Raw genomic sequence first — 20,066 nt, forward strand, 5'->3', positions numbered from 1 at the left:
TGCTAAAACTATGGCCTTTCTCACAGCTTGAAGATGCTGTTGGTATTGCTCATTGCTTCACCTCAGTTCTTGGCACGGCACATGGCAGACTAGCTGCCAATGCATTTCTGTGGAAGGAATAAAGTAATAGGTATGGTAGACACATTGTTGAAATGCAGCTCTCCCTCACTGTTATAGCAATGCTAGCTAGCTGCAAAGGAAAATAATTATATCTCTTGTTTGCACCATATGCTTTATCTTGATTTTATTTAGCCAAGTTTTAGGGAGAAAAGCAGAAGATCCTGTGAATGGGTATCCCAGCAATGTCCTGCCATGCCTGCGAGCTAGGGAAGGGCTATGTGATGAGTTACAAGCTGAACTTGAGTTGATTAAGCAAAGAGAGAAAAAGATTCTGGCCAATAAAAATTTCCAGTCAACTGTTTGTTTACTTGACCATGAGGACTGTCCTAGTAAGCTGTCAACCTGGCACAGCTTAGCGTTTTCCTTGATTGAAGAATTGCCTAGCTCAGATTGATCTAAAGGTGTATCTGTAGGGGATTGTCTTGATTATTGTCTGATGCAGAAGGACCCAAGTCATTGTAAGTAGCATCATTCTTAATGCAATAGTCCTGGGCTGAATAAGAAAATTAGCTAATCATGAGCCCAGAAGCAAGGCAGAGAGAAAGCCAGCCAACTGTTTTACCTCCTGGCTTCTGCTCCGACTCTCTTATGAAAAATTCACAAGGAAGACTTCCTCTCAACATTCTTATCCTTCAAGCTCTCATGGCAGAAGCTCACTGAGCACTGAACATTAAATGGCTTTCCCAGGCCAGAGTTGCAAATATTTCCACAGTCTTTCAGTGAAACAGCAGGGTCCACCACATCAACACTCCATGCCTGGAACTGATTTCTAGTCTAGTGTCCTTTCTGTGATAAAGCACTCTAACAAAAAGCAATGTGTGGAGAACTTTGTTTGGCTTGCACTTCTAGGCCACAATCCATCAGTGAGGGTTGCTCTTAGACGTGCCCACAGGCCTATCTGATCTAGGCAATTCCTCAATTGAGACTTTCCTCTCAGATGACTTGAGACTGTCAAGTTGAAAATTAAAACTAACATTGATAGGGACTCTGCAATTAAGTCAGCTCTCCTACTTTCAGACATAGCTACAAAGGCAACAGAATAGTGGTAATTAGTATTCCTGAAAACATCTCTCATGAGAAGCCCTGTGATGGTACAAACTGTCATGTCTAATGGCTCCTTCTTTCTTGATTTCATCTCAGCAAAGTTGCCCTGAACTTCTGTTTGGAGTTAGCCATTGAATTTAACTTGTTTTGGAAGACTAAGACTAACAGCCCCAAAGGCTTGTTGTACAAAAGCTGGCAATTTACTAGGCATGAGGTGTTTCAGGATGAAATGGAAAGCAGAGAGACAGTATACAGCTAATAAAAGCATTAAAAGAAACATTTATGAGTCTGGGATGCCAGGCCAGGCTTTCTGTTAGAGATTATTTGTGTGCTTATCATGAAGGTTAAGTGGGAATCAGAAATTTTTTATAGTATAGAGGTGTGGGAAGAACATTGGAAAGGAAGATGGGATGACAGGTGTGCCTAGGGATAAAATGGGAGATTTTATTACCATTGTATTCATAGATGCTGCTCCTTGGTGTCATTACATAGAACAGTGAGTCAGGTTTGGAATATGCATGACACAGAGTAGACACTGAGAAAATACTGATGACCTGGTAAATATGGTAATAGTTATCACTTGTGGGAACATCCCTATGAAAGAGTGACTGCCAATGATGATTTTGAAGCAGGGAGTGCCTTGGGCATAGTGGCAAGCACAGCCTTTTCCTGTAGATGCTTGTGTGTCACTGGAAGCTTTTACATTTTGAATGCTCCCATCAGACTATAACTGGAGACAGAGATCAAAAAAATATTAAAAGAAAAAATGAGTTAATGGTGTTAAAACTAATCAGGCAAAATATAAGAAGGGTTTGAACTACAACAACGGTGATAAAATAAAGAGGAAAGGGTATACTCAAACACCCTAAAATAGAGTATGGGGACTTCTCGTTTGAATGGCATGTGTGCTAGGGGAGGGGAGCTGGAGGAGGAAAGGGTCAAGGAGTATCCTTGCTTCTGGATTAAGTGACACTGTGGATGGTAGTGAATGGTACCACCAAAAAAACAGATGAATGAGGGATACACAGTAGAGGGGTGTTGAGGAAGCCAATGACATTTGATCTCAAGTTTCACGTGTTGTTTAGACAGTGAAGTCTAGGGATTAAGTCACCTGTTAGTGTGGTGGTCTGGGACCCGATGGGGAGCTCAATGAGGGATCTTCCTTTACTAAGCCTGAAAACCCTCTTTTCTCTGTTTTGCTAAGCAAACTCTTAAGTCTTGAAGCTTTTAGTTGTTGTTTTTGGTTTTTTGAGACAGGGTTTCTTTGTGTAGACTTCACAAAGATCCATTTGCTTCTGCCTCCCAAGTGCCTGGAGGAAAGGTTTAGGCCACCACTGCTCTTTTAATGCGTTTTGAACCACCAAGCAGTTATGTGACTTGGCATATAGTTTTCGATTTTCCAAGTTTTGAATAATGAGCTTGGCTTGGACAAAACCCTTTAGTAGAGGCTCCAAAGGCCTTCTCACATCCTATATATGTATATATATATATAATTGAAGCATACTGTGAATAAGGAAATATTACATTCCACTTAATAATAGCAAAGATCACAATTTCCACTCAGAGCCTCTTACATTCTAAACGTATCTGATTCTCAGCTCCTGTCAGAATTTGGCAAAGTCAATGCTAAGTTGTTCATCTTACATTTTATGATGAAGGTAAAGAGAGATTAAAGGATGCGCTTGGGGTCATTTGGTAACAGAGTGGTGTTTGTGCTTCCTGCTGCCTCCTTTCTCACTGTGTGGTCAAAAATTTGACCTGTGCATTAGGCAGAGTTCTGTCCGCACCTGCTCTCTGTGAGCACCTGTGTGTCTCAGGCAGGAGGGACTTAGCAGATAATTCCCCAGTTCTTCATAGTGGGAAGATAACACCTGTTTCAAGAGTCTTTCAGCAAGGCCTGGTGGCTCACCTCCAGAGTGCAGACTTGGGGAGCTGTAGTTAATAGAATTGTTTTGAGTACTGGGCCAGCCTGGGATACGTACTGAGTTCCAGAGAGGCTTGGGCTATAGAATGAGACTTTACTTAAAGAATCAAAGGAAGAAAAATTAATTTACTTTGAGTGTTGGACCATATACTTATATAAACATATGCTACATAGATGTAACAAATATAAGTTATGGTCTGCCCATTTAAGTATGCCAACACTTATAGCAATTGCACTTCAGAAAATGTTTATATATTACCTTCTCATAATAACAATAAATTCCATTTAAGTGAAGGCTAGTGCTTTTATTTATATTTAAAAGAGTAATTAAATATGTGGAAAGAGAGCTAATATAGAAATACTCATACACAGATTTAAAAATACCACCTCAAGTTTCTGTTAGTCCTTCCTTTCTGTTTCTCTTGTTTCCAGTCCACTCTAACATGCTACACCAGGCTTGTTAACTACATGCCTGCACTCCAGCTGGCTCAGAATTCAGTTGAAAGCTGCTTGAGGATTTCACTATGCATTGGTGAAAGTTTGCAGAATGGCTCATGAATCCATCATTTCTTACTTCTATTTCTCCCTAACTTCCATCCTTTGGCTACTTTTTATGGGCTAGAATCTGTAGGCACTCATGACTACAAGATTTCATTACTGTTAGCGAGTACACCATAGCACATTTACTATAAATAATTCACACCATACTCCACTTGTCAGAAGGAATAAACAAAGCATGTATCTCAGGGCAGGAGCCTCAGTTTTTATTGTTTTACTCACTTACTTCTAATTCTCTAACCCCAGCTTCCTGTCACTGGGAATTATGGCACCTCTGCTGTATGTAAATATTGCATTGTGGATAATTAAATATTGGGAAGGAACCTCTATAAATTACTTTAACTGGTGTCAGCACCAAAGCAATCAGAAGTTTTTAGTTCTGTTTCTATTTTGGGTTATTTTCTGACCCTACACAGTCTGACATAAAGCAGTGCTTTTCGTTGTCAAAGGAAGCCTTTTCAAATCTAACTGCCAGACAAGCCATTGAGCTGTGGGTTCAATTCTAATTGGCTGAGATCTTTCCATTTAGCAGTTTCATCTTTAATGCAATGGATGTAGGATTACGTGCAGATCTTTTCAATGGGTTTTCCATACTGGTGCTTAGGGCAGAGATTTGAACGTAAGCAGGCTGCTGGCTACTTCTTCTGGACAATTTAAATTGAATCATACAGCACTTTGTACCTTAGAGAAAGGGCAGAACAAATCCAAGAAAAACTGCTATCGCTTCACTTTGGGGCAGAATTACAGAAAAAGAGGAGGGGTCCTGGGAAAGAGGAACATTCGAAATACTGTTAAATTGGAGCTTGATGCAGTCTAGCCAAACATGGTTAATTCTCAACAGTAGATCTGAAAAACTGAGGTAACTAGGGGATTGATTTTGGTCTCCATGAGTTAAAAGGTTCATCTATATATACAACATTCATTCTATATGGCCCCACATAAGCAGGGTGAATAAACTCTTCAGAATGTATTCTAAAAGAACAAATGAATTTTCTCAAATATTAAAGCACCCCTGGAGTCACTGTATCAGACTATCACAGTGAAGGTTAACTAAAATTTAGTTCATGTCAGATGAGGCAGCTTAGAGCCATTAAGTCACAAGGGATATTGAGAAAGATGAAACACTGTTCTATTCTGAGTATAGTCTTGGATGAGATATTCAGAACAGGGCCCAACCTTTTATCATTACCACATGATGTTGTCATCTACAAAGTCCATGCTTGGGAATTGCACAACCAAGTGACAGAAATATCACAAAATCATGTCTTATATTGTCTTAAGTAAGCTTGGGGTTTTGTGTGGGTCCATATCCATAAACATCCTAGGTCTGACTCCCCTAAAAGAAGTATCCTTTCAGAGAAACTCTGCTTTTGGAGCCCCTGCCTAGGCCTGGGGTAGGGTAGGGTCCCTGACAAACAGAATGTAGCCATTTCGAATCCTTTCTGTCCTGTGGGAATTCTGCATGACCTACAGAAGAGTCCTTTTTGAAAGCCATAATTAATTTGGTGAACCCCTCTGCAAAGGACAGAAGTGGCACATCTTCATTGGAAACAAACAGAACCTGCCCGGCTGACAGCGCTAACAAGGGCATTTCAGTCTTCACAGAGCACATGAAAACAATGCTGAGGAAAACAGCAACAATGTCATCTTGCTGGTCTGACTTGCTCTGCCCCAACATACGCAAACCATCCATCTGTCTCCTGGGTACTAACAGTCAGTTTGCTAAAGTTCACAGTAATTATGGGAATCCATGCTGGTTCCTGGCACATTAGTTGGACAAATAGAGGTGACATATACGACCAGTTCTGGAGAGATGAGTGGGCAGGCACTCTGAACTACGGTGTGTGCTGTAAGAGGTCTCAGGAGCTGTGCAATGATCCATCGTTTTGTAAGGAGTTGATTCAAACAAAATATAAAATAAATAAAGTCAGATTTCGACTATCACTCTCAATCAACTGAAAACTAACAAAATCAGGCCCAGTGAAGACAAATGTGAAACAGCAATTCCAGAGCAGCTTTCTGGAAGACTAATGCTTGGTAAACACTGTTGCTCTGAATCTCACAGCCCTTGAGAAAAACCGTCTGAGAATTCATGAACAAACATGGTATGCTGAGCAAAAGGAATCAGTGAGGCCTCCCAAGCTTCAAACTGTGGAAGATTCACCAGTTGATGCTTAAATATAGAACTACTTAGAGTTTCATAATTCAAAGCAGAAGGCCATAATACCTTACAGCAGTGTGTTCATAGCCACCAAAACACATACACTGTACACTCATAAGTGAGTTCCATGACACAGTATTCTTTAAAGCTCTAACCAAATGTCCATTGTTGGTAGAATGAGTTTAAATGAGTTGCAATTCTGCCTCAAAACATTACATTATGCAGTGATATAAATGGACAGTATACAACTGCCTGTAAAGAGATGGGTTGATCTTGCAAATTGTTGGCCAACAGAAGCCAGATACGGTGGAATATACCATAATATTCCAATCCATAAATTAGAAAAAGAAGCTGTGGCACACTCTTTCGAGAGGGATTGGAAGAGAAGTTCATTAGTGTTTCTGGGCTTGAGTGCTGATACATTTTTTCATTTGGGTTAGGTAAGAACTCACTGAGCGATACAGACGGGATTTGTGCAAGGACCTACAGTGTTCACTGTTTTGTCTCTACTTTACTTACCCACCCTTGTAAAAGTAATCCTGCATAATTTTTCACTAGCAATCTCCAGACCTGTGTATTTTCCTGTCTTTTTTAAAATAAATAAATTATATTTTAATAATTTTTCCCTTTTTTATTATAATTGTGTTTTAATTTTACACATTAGCCATGGGTTCCCCCGTCCCCTCCCTCCCGCCTCCACCCCCACCTCCACCTTCTGCCCATCCCCCCCACTTCACTCCCATCTCCTCCAGGGCCAAGACTCCCCTGGGGATTCATTTAAACCTGGTGGATTCAGTACAAGCAGGTCCAGTCCCCTCCTTCCAGGCTGAGCAAAGTGTCCCTGTGAAAGCCCAAGGTTCCAAACAGCCAGCTCATGCACTAAGGACAAGTCCAGGTCCCACAGACTGGATGCCTTCCAAACATGGCACAATCGTGTTACAAATGTCATAGGAGTGATCAGTCACTTTTTGATTGGATTTAAAGCACATTCCATGACAGGGAACCCATGCCTGACACTGCTTATGTGGTCTACAACCTGATGCTAGATTGGTCATGGGCCTACAAGAATGCCTGCTACTGTCATTCTGCTAAAGCAACAAGGTGGAAATTTCTCCTAATGACATATGGCTATCCACATAGATCAGTGCCTTTGAATGCACACCAGAGAAGCTTCTTGATGTGGAAGATTGAAATTAACATACACCCACAACTGGACATTGTGCTGAGAGTGAGAGATTTGAGCACTCAGCCCTACGTGGAATGTTTTCATCAAACCTCTCCCCTCAGACCCCAGGGATCAGTACAGAAGAGGGAACAGAATGATTGTAAGATCCAGAGGTGATGGGTGATTATAAGGAAACAGTGTCTTCCAGACACAACAGGACAGACACACATATGAACTCAGAGATTATGGCAGCTCACACAGACCTGCACAGGTTCAAGCTCAACAAGTTCCCAGCACTGAGAGGAGGAAGTGGCCACGGAGTTACATCCCTAACCAAGAAGTGATTTACAATCTGTACACAGTAGTAAAGGGGAAATAGGTTTTTCTCCAATTGAGAAATTGGGTATATCAACCATACTCCAGGACAGACCCCATACTTACTACCCACTTCTGTGTGTGACCTCAAATCCTTTTAATGATGAGATAAACCCTTTTGATGAATATGAACAGCCCCATTGGCTTCCACCACCCCAAAGGCTGGGAGTGGTATTGCATCACATTGGAGACCTAGAGAAGTCCTTGTATGGTTGTAACCAGCCTAACCAATGTTCCCATCAATACATTTGGAAAATGTTTCCACTGTGACTTTATTTTGTCCTGCTTCTACAAAAACTTGATGAGACTATTAGCACATTGGAATTTGGTATTTGGAATAACCTAAATCTGTGTTTCTGGGTCATAACAACTCAATTTGGCTCTGGAATAAACTCTTCTTGTTCTTTTTAAGGTGAGAGCTGTGTGTTTTGTGTATTTTCTTCCTTGCTTTATTGTAACATAGATGTTTTTAATAGGGTTTTAATAGATATTTCTGCCCTCCCCCATATATATTCTGAAAATTTAGATCTACTTCAATATTTCCTCTAAGATACAGAAACCAGCTGTAAGACCACTCTGCTATGGTCATCTATCTTAGTCCTGTTTATCTAGAGCCTAGAATTGCAGCAGCCCAGTCCCTTTTCATTGTCAATGCTGAGAATACATTAGCTCATTTGCAGCCCCGAAGTTGCTTTCTCTAATAATGGTCTGTTAGACTCTTTGATCCAGGTTCCCAGAGATTTACACACAATCTACAGAGAAAGTGGGAGGGTAAGACATGTAAGCAAAGGGATTATTGATGCATTGGCATAATGTATGCACACAGTTCAATGTGTCACTGCAGAGATGCAATGATTAAAAACATACCTTTTTCATAAGCCCACATCAAACATGTCTGCTCATCCTTTTCACCACTAGACCTGCTGGGATCACAGGCAACTAGATTCATATCAGCACCATTATCCAGTAGGAATTGAACCAGGCGAATGTGGCCATGGTAGCAAGCAGAGTGCAATCCTGTGATGCAAAAGGAGGAAAAGAAGAAAGAAGAAAAGGTGCTTTGATGTCAAAAGAGTGATCCTTACAAACAAGATTGTTTCTAGAAATATAAAGCCATATTTGATATGTGATGAGAAATTATTTTTTATTATTGAGAAAACAAGTGATATGTTCAGCAACAGAGGTATCATGATTCCAGCTACACAGGTTGCAAAGACTGTATGTAGGTTTTTTTTTTTAATTTGTAACATTAGACTTCCCTTTTTTAAAGACTTTTTCTAAATTTTATTTTATAATTTAATTTTACATATCATAAATTTTTAAACCAACAGTGGAACTGAACTAAAATCAATCTGGTTTTTGTTATTGGCATTTACCATTAATTCTAAATTATTCTAGTTGATACAATATCTTGGCCTCTGGGGCTTGGCCATTCTCAATATGCTGTTCCCCTTGGATCAACACTGTTCTTGATGACTGACAGGTCTTTGTGTACATGATGTTCTCGGTGCAGTCTTACCTGTGTGCCCATCTCTTCCTCGGTGATTAATGTTCACAGCATTCTGATCAAGAAGAAATTTGACCAGATCAATGTTCTTGCCATAGGTACAAGCACTACAGAAGTACAAATGAGAAAGATAGAGGGTCCTTATATGTTGAGTCATGTCCCCAAGGAACTCCTAATTTCCAGGCTTTCAGTGTGGACTGTACTTAGAGGTATTGTCTCCAAGATGTAGTTGAAGCCCAGTGGGATCATTACAGTAGATTCTAATAAGATTGGTGTCCTTATGGGAAATGGAACTTGGAACAAAGATTACACAAGCAGAAGGTTGGGCACAGGAAAGTAGAAAGAAGTTGACCATCTTCAATCCAAAAAGAACATCTGCATTGGAGGTCAGAGCAGTCAGTACATGGATCTTATAGATCTGAAAGTGTGAAATGATCCATCACTCTTGTTTAGGTCACACAGGGTGCTATATGCTAATATGAGAACCATAACAAATGATATAAACTTGGTTAATTCTGGCTAATCTAGATACTGGTATGTGTAGAAAAGTAACAGAGAGATAGGCTAGGAAGAGAGAGGAGAAAAGAGAAGGAAAAAGCAACAGAGCCCCTGTAAGCACTGCTTAACAGCTAGAGCAAAGCAAAGGAGTGCATGAGATTCCTAGGATTGGTCAATCAACCCCACAGCTCCCCAGAGTTTTCTTAAGTGTGAGCAGCAGGAAATATTAGGTAGATGGATTTAGATTGTAGAGATAAACAGATAGAAAATAAAGGATAACCTCGAGAGGGCCCTGACTGTCTCTGCCTCAGGTATTTATAGAGACACCAAGGGGTGGAGCAAAAGACCTCCTCTCCCAGCACAGCCAAGTGCAGACTATTTCAGACACCTGCACTCAGGCCCTAACCATCCTCTATGTGGACCTGCTGGGTAAAGCCATGAGGAGCCTGAAAACGGGCTCCCATACCCACTGTTAGGAATCTCACAAGAACACCAAGCTACAGAGTCATAACATATGTGGAGAACTTAGGTCAAATCCCTACTGGCTTTCTGATCTCTGAGAGCCTCCCTGAGTTCTGGTCAGTCTATTCTGTGGGTCCTGTTCTTTTGGTGTCCCTGACTCCTATGGTTCCTCTGATCCTTCCTTCTCCTCCTATGTAGGACTTCCCAAGCTCTGCCTAATGTTTGGCTGTGGGGTTCTGCATCTGCCCTCATCAGATTCTGGATGAAGTCTCTCTGGTCTCTTTGATGATTATTCTGCTAGGCTCCAATCCCAGAACACTTTGCAGGCAGGACAAACTGTAGGTCAAAGGTTTTGTGGCTGAGTTGGTGTCTTAATCCCTCCACTCGAGTCCTTGCCTGGTTGCAGAAGATGACCCATTCAGGCTCTGTGTCACCCGTTACTAGGAGGCTTTGCTAGGGATAAGCTCATAGAGTCTATGGAGTTTCCATTGCACTAGGTTTCCACCTCACCCTTGAAATGCCCCCCAGTTCCAGGCATTTCTCCATGGCCACTTGATCTCTCCTGTTCCCAAACCCACCTGCGCCCAGTCTATCCACAAAACCTACTATTTTTACCCTTCTTAGGGAGATCCTTGCATTCTCCTTTAAGCCTTTCTTGTTACATAGACTTTTGCTCTGTGGACCATAGTATGATTGTCTTATACTCCACAGCTAATAGCATACTGTGGTTGTCTTTTTGGGTCTAGGTTATCTCATTCAGGATGACTTTTTTTCTAGTTCCATATATTTGCCTGGAAATTTCATGAAGTCATGGTTTTAACATGTGAGTAATACTCCATTGTGCAAATATATCACATTTACTTTATCCATTCATTGGATGAGAGACATCTAGGTTGCTTCCAGTTTCTAGACATTGTGAATAAAGTTCCTATGAACACAGATGAGCAAGTGTCCTTATGAGGAGATGGAGCATCCTTTGGTTATATACCCAAGAGTAGTACAGTTGGGTCTTGAGGTAGATAGATTCCCAATTTTCTGAGAAAACACCATATTGATTTCACATCAAATTAAATGAAGAGAAACTCACAGCAATTCCACTAAAATCAGGAACAAGACAAGGCTGTCTGCTATGGGATGTTCTCTATGCTGTGAATGTGTTGCTCTGATTGGTTAATAAATAACGTGCTGATTGGCCAGTAGCCAGGCAGGAAATATAGGCAGGACAAAGAGAGATGAGAATTCTGGGAACAAGAAGGCTGAGTCAGGAGATGCTTCCAGCCACTGCCATAAAAAACAGATATTAAGATACCAGTAAACCACAAGCCACATGGCAACTTATAGATTAATAGAAATGGGTTAATTTAAGACAAAAGAACAGATAGCAAGAAGCCTGCTACAGCCATACAGTTTATAAATAATGTATGCATTTCTGTGTTTATTTGAGTCTGAGTGGCTGCTGGCCCAGACAGGACTGGAGATAACTCCAGCTACAGCTGTCTGTTCTCCCCATATTTATTCAATATAGTACTTGAAGTTCTAGATAGTGCAATAAGACAACTAAAGGAGATCAAGGGGATACAAATAGGAAAGGAAGAAATGAAAGTATCATTATTAGCAGATGATAAGATATTATACATAAGCAATTCCAAAAATTCCACCAAAACTGCTCCATCTGATGAACACCTTCAGCAAAGTGGCTAGATATAAGATCAACTAAAAAAATCAGTAGCCCTCTTATATACTAATGACAAATGGGCTGAGAAACAAATCAGGGAAACATTATCCTTCACAATAGGCACAAATAATAGAAAATATCTTAGGGTAACCTTAACCAAGCAAGTGAAAGACATGCCTGATAAAAACTTCAAGTCTTTGAAAAAGGAAATTGAAGAAGATATCAGAAAATGGAAAGGTCTCCTAGATCATAGATAAGTAGGATTAACATAGTAAAAATGGCCATTCTACTGAAAGCAATCTATAGATTCAACTCAATTCCCATCAATATTCCAACACAATTCTTTAGGACTCAACTTCCCATGGAAAAACAAAAATACCCACGACATCTAAAAACAATCCTATACATTAAAAAAGAACTTCTGGAGTTATCATCATCCTTGATTTCAAGCTGTACTACAGAGCTGTAGTAATAAGAAACCACATGGTACTGGCATAAAAACAGACACATTGATCAACAGAATTGAATTGAAGAACCAGACGTAAATCTCACACCTATGGACACCTGAGTTCTGATAATGAAATCAGAAATATACAATGGAAAAAAAAGAAAACATTTTCAACAAATGGTGGTGACATAATTGGATGTTGCCAGGTAAAAGAATACATATAGATCGATATATATTGCCCTGCACAAAACTCAAGTACAAGTGCATCAAAGACCTCAACATCAAACCAGATACACTGAACCTGAAGAGAAAGCAGAAAATAATTGCCTTGAATTAATTGGCCTACAACTCAACTTCCTGAAGTAAACACCAATAATGCAGACCATAAGATCAATAATTAGTAAAGGGGACCACATGAAACTTAAAAATTTCTGTAAGGCAAAAAACACCATAAATAAGACAAAGTGGCAGCCTACAGAATGGAAACAGATTTTCACTAACTCCACATCTCACAGAGGGCTGATTGCCAAAATATATAAGGAACTCAATAAACTAGATATCAACAAACTAAGTGTACCACAATTAAAAAGTGGGGTACAGATCTAAATTGAGAATTCTCAACAGAAGAATGTCAAGAACTAAGATTTTTACAGATGAATTTTGCAATATATCTGTTGAACAACTTAAATGGAACTTTGACAACCAGTGCTTACTGTGGAAGCTGAGATACAAGGAGGAAGGGTTTGTGTGAGATAAACATAGTGTGTGCCTAATACTTTCCATATGGTTATGGGAGGGAGGGTTCCTTTTGGCTCACAGTTAAAGAGGGGACAGTTGATTGTACAGAAGGCAAGCAGCAGTGCCTGGAGCAGCAGAGCAGCCAGAGCTGCAATCAGAAAGCAGAAGGAGAGTTCCCCTTGCTGCACATCCTCTCCAGCATAAGCTGTCTTCTGTGTTTTTGATCTTAGCCATTCTGACAGGTGTAAGGTGGTATCTCAGAGTCATTTTGATTTGCATTTCCCAGATAATTAGGGATGTTGGGCAATTCCTTAAATGTCTTTCAGCCATTTGAACTTCCTCTGTTGAGAATTCTCTGTTTAGTTCTATAGCCCATTTCTTAATTGGACTGTTGGGCATTTTGATGTCTAATTTCTTGGGTTCCTTATATATTCTAGATATCAGCCCTCTGTCAGATGTGGGGTTGGTGAAGACCTTTTCCCATTCTGTAGGCTGTCGCTTTGTCTTGTTGATCATGTCCTTTGCTCTACAAAAGCTTCTCAGTTTCAACAGATCCCATTGATTGATTGTTTCTCTCAGTGTCTGTGCTACTGGTGTTATATTTAGAAAGTGATCTCTGGTGCCAATGTGTTCAAGAGTACTTCCTACTTTCTCTTCTATCAGGTTCAGAGTAGCTGGATTTATGTTGAGGTCTTTGATCCACTTGGACTTAAGTTTTGTGCACGGTGACAGATATGGATCTATTTGCAGCCTTCTACCTGTTGACATCCAGTTATGCCAGCACCATTTTTTGACGATGCTTTCTTTTTTTCCACTGTACATTTTTGGCTTCTTTGTCAAAAATTATATGTTCATAGGTGTGCTGGTTAATGTCAGGGTCTTCAATTCGATTCCATTGGTCCACATGTCAGTTTTTATGCCAATACCAACCTTTTTTATTACAGTAGCTCTATAGTAGAGCTTGAGATCAGGGATTGTGATGTCTCCAGAGGTTGTTTCATTATACAGGATTCTTTTGGCTATCCTGGGTTTTTTTCTGTTTCTCCATATGAAGTTGAGTATTATTCTTTCCAGATCTGTGAAGAATTGTGTTGGTAATTTGATGAGGATTGCATTGAATCTGTAGATTGCTTTTGGTAAGATTGCCATTTCTACTATGTTAATCCTGCCTATCCATGAGCATGGGAGATCTTTCCATTTTCTGACATCTTCTTCAATTTATTTTTTCAGGGACTTAAAGTTCTTGTCATATAGGTCCTTCACATGCTTAGTTAGAGTAACCCCCAGGTATTTTATATCATTTGTGGCTATTGTAAAGGGTGATGTATCTCTGATTTCCTTCCCAGCCTGTTTGTCTATTGTATATAGGAGGGCTACTGATTTTTTTTGAGTTGATCTTGTATACTGCTATGTTGCTGAAGGTTTTTATTAGCTGTATCAGTTCCTTGGTTGAATTTTTGGGGTCACTCATGTATACTATAATGTCATCTGCAAATAGGAGATGCTTGACTTCTTCCTTTCCAATTTGAATCCCCTTAATCTCCTTATGTTTTCTTTTAGCTCTGGCTAGAACATCAAGTACTATATTCAATAATCTCCTCCACTGCTGGTGGGAATGCAAGCTGGTACAGCCACTTTGGAAATCAATATGGCTCTTCCTTAGAAAATTGGGAATCCATCTCCCCCAAGACCCAGCTGTAGCACTCTTGGGCATATACCCAAGGAATGCTCAATCATACCACAAGGGCATTTGCTCAGCTATGTTCATATCAGCATTGTTTGTAATAGCCAGAACCTGGAAATAACCCAGATGCCCTTCAACTGAAGAATGGATAAAGAAAATATGGTACATATACACAATGGAATACTACTCAGCAGAGAAAAACAATGACATCATGAGGTTTGCAGGCAAATGGATGGATCTAGAAAAAATCATCCTGAGTGAGGTAACCCAGACTCAGAAGGACAAACATGGTATGTACTCACTCATAGGAGGATACTAGATGTAAAACAAAGATGACTAGACTGCTACACAACTCCAGGGAGGCTACCTAGAAAATGGGACCCTAGGAAAGACACAGGAATCGCCTAATGACAGAGAAATGGATGAGATCTACATGAAAAACCTGGATGACAGTAGGAGTAATGAAGGGCAAAGTTTGAGGGAAAGAGAGCTTAGGGGAGCAGGAGATCCCAGCTGGATCTAGAAAAGAAAGGGAGAATGAGGAATAACAGACCATGATAAATGATGACCACAAGAGAACAGAAATAGGCAGAGTGCTGGAGAGGTCCCCAGAAATCTACAATGATACATCCTCTGTATACTGCTGGCAATGGTTGAGAGAAAGCCTGATCTGACCTAGTCTGGTGATCAGATGGCCAAACACCCTAATGGTCGTGCTGGAACTCTCATACAATAACTGATGGAAGTAGATGCAGAGATCCTCAGCCAGGCCCCAGGTGGAGCTACAGAAGTCCAATTGTCGAGAAAGAGGAGGGACTGTAAGAACGTGAATTGTTGAGACCAAGATTGGAAAAGCACAGGGAAAAATAGCCAAACAAATGGAAGTACATGAATTATGAACCAAAGGCTGTGGAGCCCCCAGCTGGATCAGGCCCTCTGGATAAATGAGACAATTGAGTGGCTTGGACTGTTTGGGAGGCACCCAGGCTGTGGGACCAGGACCTGTCCTTAGTGCATGAGCTGGCTGTTGGGAACCTTGGGCTTACACAGGGACACTTTGCTCAGCCTGGAAGGAGGGGACTGGACTTGCATGTACTGAATCCACCAGGTTTAAATGAATCCCCAGGGGAGTCTTGGCCCTGGAGGAGATGGGAATGGAGGGGAGGGGCTGGGGAGAAGTTGGGGATGGGGTCGGGAGGGGGGAGGACAGGGGAACCCATGGCTGATGTATAAAATTAAAGCACAAATATAATACATTTTTAAAAAGGAAAATAAAAACAACAACAACAACAACAAAGAAACAAAGCAGAAGGAGACACAGACTGGTGCTCACCTAGCTTCTTTCTTTTGTGTGTTTTATTTAGATTGGGAAGGTTTCACTCACATTCAAGATGGGTCTTCCCTTCCCCCAGTTAAACCCTTCTCGAAATGTCCCCACATCCAGGGGTGATTTTACACCACACTTTTGAACGATAATTGTCTTTTGTTTTTAACTAGCAAGTGTCAGAAATGTCCCCTCTCCTGTATTTTCTCTTTATAGAAAATGATCACTCTATCCATCCTCCCAAACCCTGGGAAACTAGGTTTCCTCATCTAGCACAGGGAACAGCTACATATAACTATGTCTAGAGGAAGGGGACAGGCACTCAGTTTAGCAGTTTCCTGGGTCTCACTACTTCCTCCTCCTGGATGGCCTTGAGGAAGTCATTCTTAACAAAACTGTCCCTGCATTGTACACCTAAATCATTTTCCCCTGTGTTATGCCTTCTCATGAAAAAAGGCAGAGCTCACTGTCTCCTAGTCTCCTTCATTTCAGAAGGATGGAACACACACCATTGTGCCTGGTGGTGGAAAAACTTCTGACTGCCTTCACATCTTACAAAGGGGCTCCTTTAAGGAAAGAAAGGATCTTATAATGGTAATGTTCCTACTCCAGTCAATACAGAGCAGGTTTGTAGTAATTCTTCTTTGAATGACTGGGTGAATAAATCATCACTATCTTGGTACAATATATCATATTATTTTCAACTATTTATATCACAAATAGGGCCAGCAGCACTACACACTTCATAGTTCATTGTTCAAGCTGTTTTATTAGTCCTATCAAAGCAATTAGTTACAGGACATGGCATGTTAAAAAATATGTCTGTGTATTCACATGCATGTGTTTATATATATATATATCCATATATGTGTGGACTCACACACATTCTATCATGGTTAATTTATATTGTTGAGTTGATTGTATTAATAGACCCTTGGGATGTTAATGAAGAACACCTTTGCATGTGTCTGTGAAGACTTTCACAGAGAGATTTAATTGAGACCTCTCCTGACTATAGGTACCACAACCCCATGGGCTGGGGTCCTAGACTGAATACAGAGGGAGAAAGGGGGGCAGCTGAGTAGCAGCACTCACTTCTGCTCCCTGGCTTCAGAGGCAAGGCAAGCAGCCACCTCAGAATCCTGCCATCCTGCCTTTCATACAATGACGAACTGTGTCACCTCAAACTGAGACAAAATAGGTCCTTCCTCATTTAGCTGCTCCATTTATTTATTTGGCCATAGAAATACAAAGAGCAACTGATAGATACTTAGATTTTCTTTAACTTTAAAAGAATTTATAAAAATTAAATGAGATAACAGATACAATAACCTGGAGTGTAAACATTGCTTCCTCCTTAAGTGATAATTTTTCTTTGCAACTTGTTAGGTTGTGAAAAAGCAAATCTTTGATTTCATGCTATATTTGAAGGATTGATGCCTGATATAGAAGCACAAGGTTAATGTTATTTTAGGATTAATGAATTTTTTTTCCTTTCTATTATTTACCAACATAAACCAAACGATATGGGGACAACAAATAAGTCTGGATTACCAGTTTTAGAGGTTGCAAATTAGCTGAGAAATACATAATGTTTAAGTAAATGATCTTTCTATTCAAGGTTTATTAAATTCAAAGCATTATTTTTACAGTAAAATGACAACCTTTTAGGGATCCTAATGTTGTGAAGCACCCATCTTCCCCCTAGATGGCCCAGAAGCTGCTGTGGTCTGGGTTACCAGCAGCCCCTTGCTTTGTTCTCTTGCCGAGTTCAGATGCATCTTTCCCAATTCCAGCTGACCCTGCAGGATGCTTTCCTAAGCACACTGGCAAGAAAAGAGCTACATCCTAGGCATCCCAACACCATCCTGACTAGGCTTTTAGCAGCTGACAGATGGATATCCTGGGTAGACACATTTGCACATAAGGTTTAGAAAGTGAGGGAGAAAGTGTCATATTTGATGCTGATGAATCCTAGTAATGAGATTCTTGTCAGAGGAGGATTATGGGTACAGCCCCTTTTGGCAGCTTTTCACAGAGTGAGGAGCAATATGCTTACAGATGTTGATAGGCCTGTTGCCTTGGCAACATCAGTTCCTGTCTTTGTGGCTCCAGCTGGAAATGCAGCATCTGGCTCTAGCCCCATCTGCTATACTGATGGCAGTGTCTGCCTCCACCTTTTCTTCCTGCACCCAGCCAGGCTTCTTGTCCTTTGCCTGCCTCTGCACTCACTCACTAATAGCAACATCTGCCACTATTTGTTATGGCTTTGTGTACGTGACTTTAGGGGCTGCATGGTGTCAGCCAAGCTCAGTGGCTAGTGCAGAGATATTTTTTACCTGTGAAAAGCTGTCTCACTGAAGATGTTTTCCTTAGTCAGACTTTCAGTTCCTGTTATATGGATGATTTCCTTTGCAACTTCAAAATTTCCATTATAGCATGCCCTGGATGGGAAGAAAATATTTTGATTTTTTGACAACTAAGAGGACATGAGCTGGACATGAGAAATGCTAGGTCATACTCACAGGTGCAAAGGAGTGTCACCATAGATGTTAACAACGTGAGGCTGAACCTCCAAGTCACTTTGGAGCAAGTAGTTCACGATGTTGTGGTGTCCAAAGCGAGAACAGAAGTGCAGGGGGACATGGTCCTCATTGTCCTGAGCATTCACTGCCATTGGTGAGAAAGCACAGATATGTCATCTGGAGTTCATTCTTTCTCATCCTTTATATGCACAGTGCCATGCGCTTTGCCTAAGTGCCTAAGATACTCTTGGAAATTGCCAATTACTGTTTATAATAGAGGAAATTAAGTGCAGCCAATTAAAAACATTATAATTCTATTCTATTGCCTATTGCCACATCAGATAGGCTTTTCTCTAGTGCTCATAAATTCTATGGAACACAACTAATCAAATTTGTCTTGCACTGGAGAAACCTACAAACATCCAAAGCACCTGTGGCCTCATTCCGGTCAGTATCCCTTCCAATTAACCCCCATTTTCCTCTGAAGGATTTTAACTTTGATAGTTCTGGACTGTTGAGATAACTCATTGTATAAAGGCATCTGCAGCTAAGCCTGTAGACCTGAGTTCTATTGCCAGGCCCCATATGGTTGAAAGACAAAACTAACTCTTATAAGTTGTTCTCTGGCATCCTCACAGAAGCTGTGGTTCATGTCCCCCACCCTACCCCGGCCAATCCCTGTAACTTAAAATCTTTAAGATCCCATCCAGATCACTAAATTCAGTAGTGCTGGTTCAGTGTGTGGAGGCAAAAGCCAGCTGTCTGGATGTTTGGGGCACTGGATGGGAGGTGCTGTACTCCCTAGCTGGGAATCACAACACTACACAAAGGGAGAAGCATTTAGATGAGGGTACTCAAAGGCAGATCTCTGGTTTCTCCTTGAATGGTACAGTGGAAAGCACAGTGAAGTTACTCATGCTGCCTTGGGGTAATTCTAAGCAATGGTCCTTCACTCTCCACACTTCTCCAGCTCAGACACCTGTGTATGGCATCTTCAAATCAACTCACCACATTAGACTCTGACTTTGACACAGGAGTGTAGGCCTAGTCTATCCTGTCAATATGGTCATTAGTGACAATAATGCCACCCAGTTTCTATTGGTAGCAATTACATTCACAGGATCAGGGTCATGACTGGTTGTTTCTAGAAGCCCAATGTCTGCATGTGTCCCCATGGGCCCCTTTTGGGGTGTGACACTGGAGATGCTTCTTTGCTGTGAGAGCTCTGGGCCTGATTTTTTTCTTTGCTCTGGAGTAGACACTGGGTGCTATTTGATATTTGCTCTAGTTTCCTTTCAGAAAACACAATGACAAAATGCAGCCTGGGGAGGAAAGGCTTTATATTATAGTTCCAAGTCAAAATCTACTACTGAGGAAACAGGACAGGAACTCAAGTAGGAAATTAAATAGAAACTGTGGGAAGATGGTTCTTACTGGCTTGATTCTGGCTCATGCTTAGATAGCTTTCTTTGACATCCCCAGGACCATTGTCTCCAGGCTAGTGCTGCCTATGGTGGGCTGTGTCCTCCTGCATCCATCATCAATCAAGACAGTCTCTCCCAGTCATGGCCAGAGGCATTTCTTCAACTGATGGCCTTTCTTTCTAGGTGTTTCTAGGTTGTATGTAGTTTACAGTGAAAACTAACCAGGTGATAATGTGAGAAATCCACTGAGTCTATTTAAAGCAAAGGAATTTATTAGGGGATAACTCAATACAGTGTGAGTATTTATCATATGTTCCAGGAAAGTAGAGCTATGTCCTATGCTGATCTTTTTCCAAGATCTACCTGGTCAGTCCCAGCATGGGAACCATGAGGGAGCAAAGAGAGTGCCCCATAGGTACATCCCAGGTCTTAAT

General features: G+C 40.9%; 1 protein-coding gene across 1 annotated transcript in view; it reads right to left on the reverse strand.

Moving 5' to 3' along the window:
- Positions 1 to 20,066, reverse strand: part of LOC118585633 (serine/threonine-protein kinase TNNI3K) — a 269,798-nt gene that overhangs the window by 174,737 nt on the left and 74,995 nt on the right. The window contains exons 8-11 of the mRNA XM_036190397.1: positions 18,209 to 18,353; positions 18,023 to 18,127; positions 8,867 to 8,961; positions 8,215 to 8,364 (exon numbers count right to left, since the gene is read on the reverse strand). Of these exons, the coding sequence (XP_036046290.1) occupies positions 8,215 to 8,364; positions 8,867 to 8,961; positions 18,023 to 18,127; positions 18,209 to 18,353 (495 nt within the window). The remainder of the gene's footprint in view (positions 1 to 8,214; positions 8,365 to 8,866; positions 8,962 to 18,022; positions 18,128 to 18,208; positions 18,354 to 20,066) is intronic.

This window comes from Onychomys torridus, chromosome 6, assembly GCF_903995425.1.
Source record: "Onychomys torridus chromosome 6, mOncTor1.1, whole genome shotgun sequence".
Lineage (NCBI taxonomy): Eukaryota > Metazoa > Chordata > Mammalia > Rodentia > Cricetidae > Onychomys > Onychomys torridus.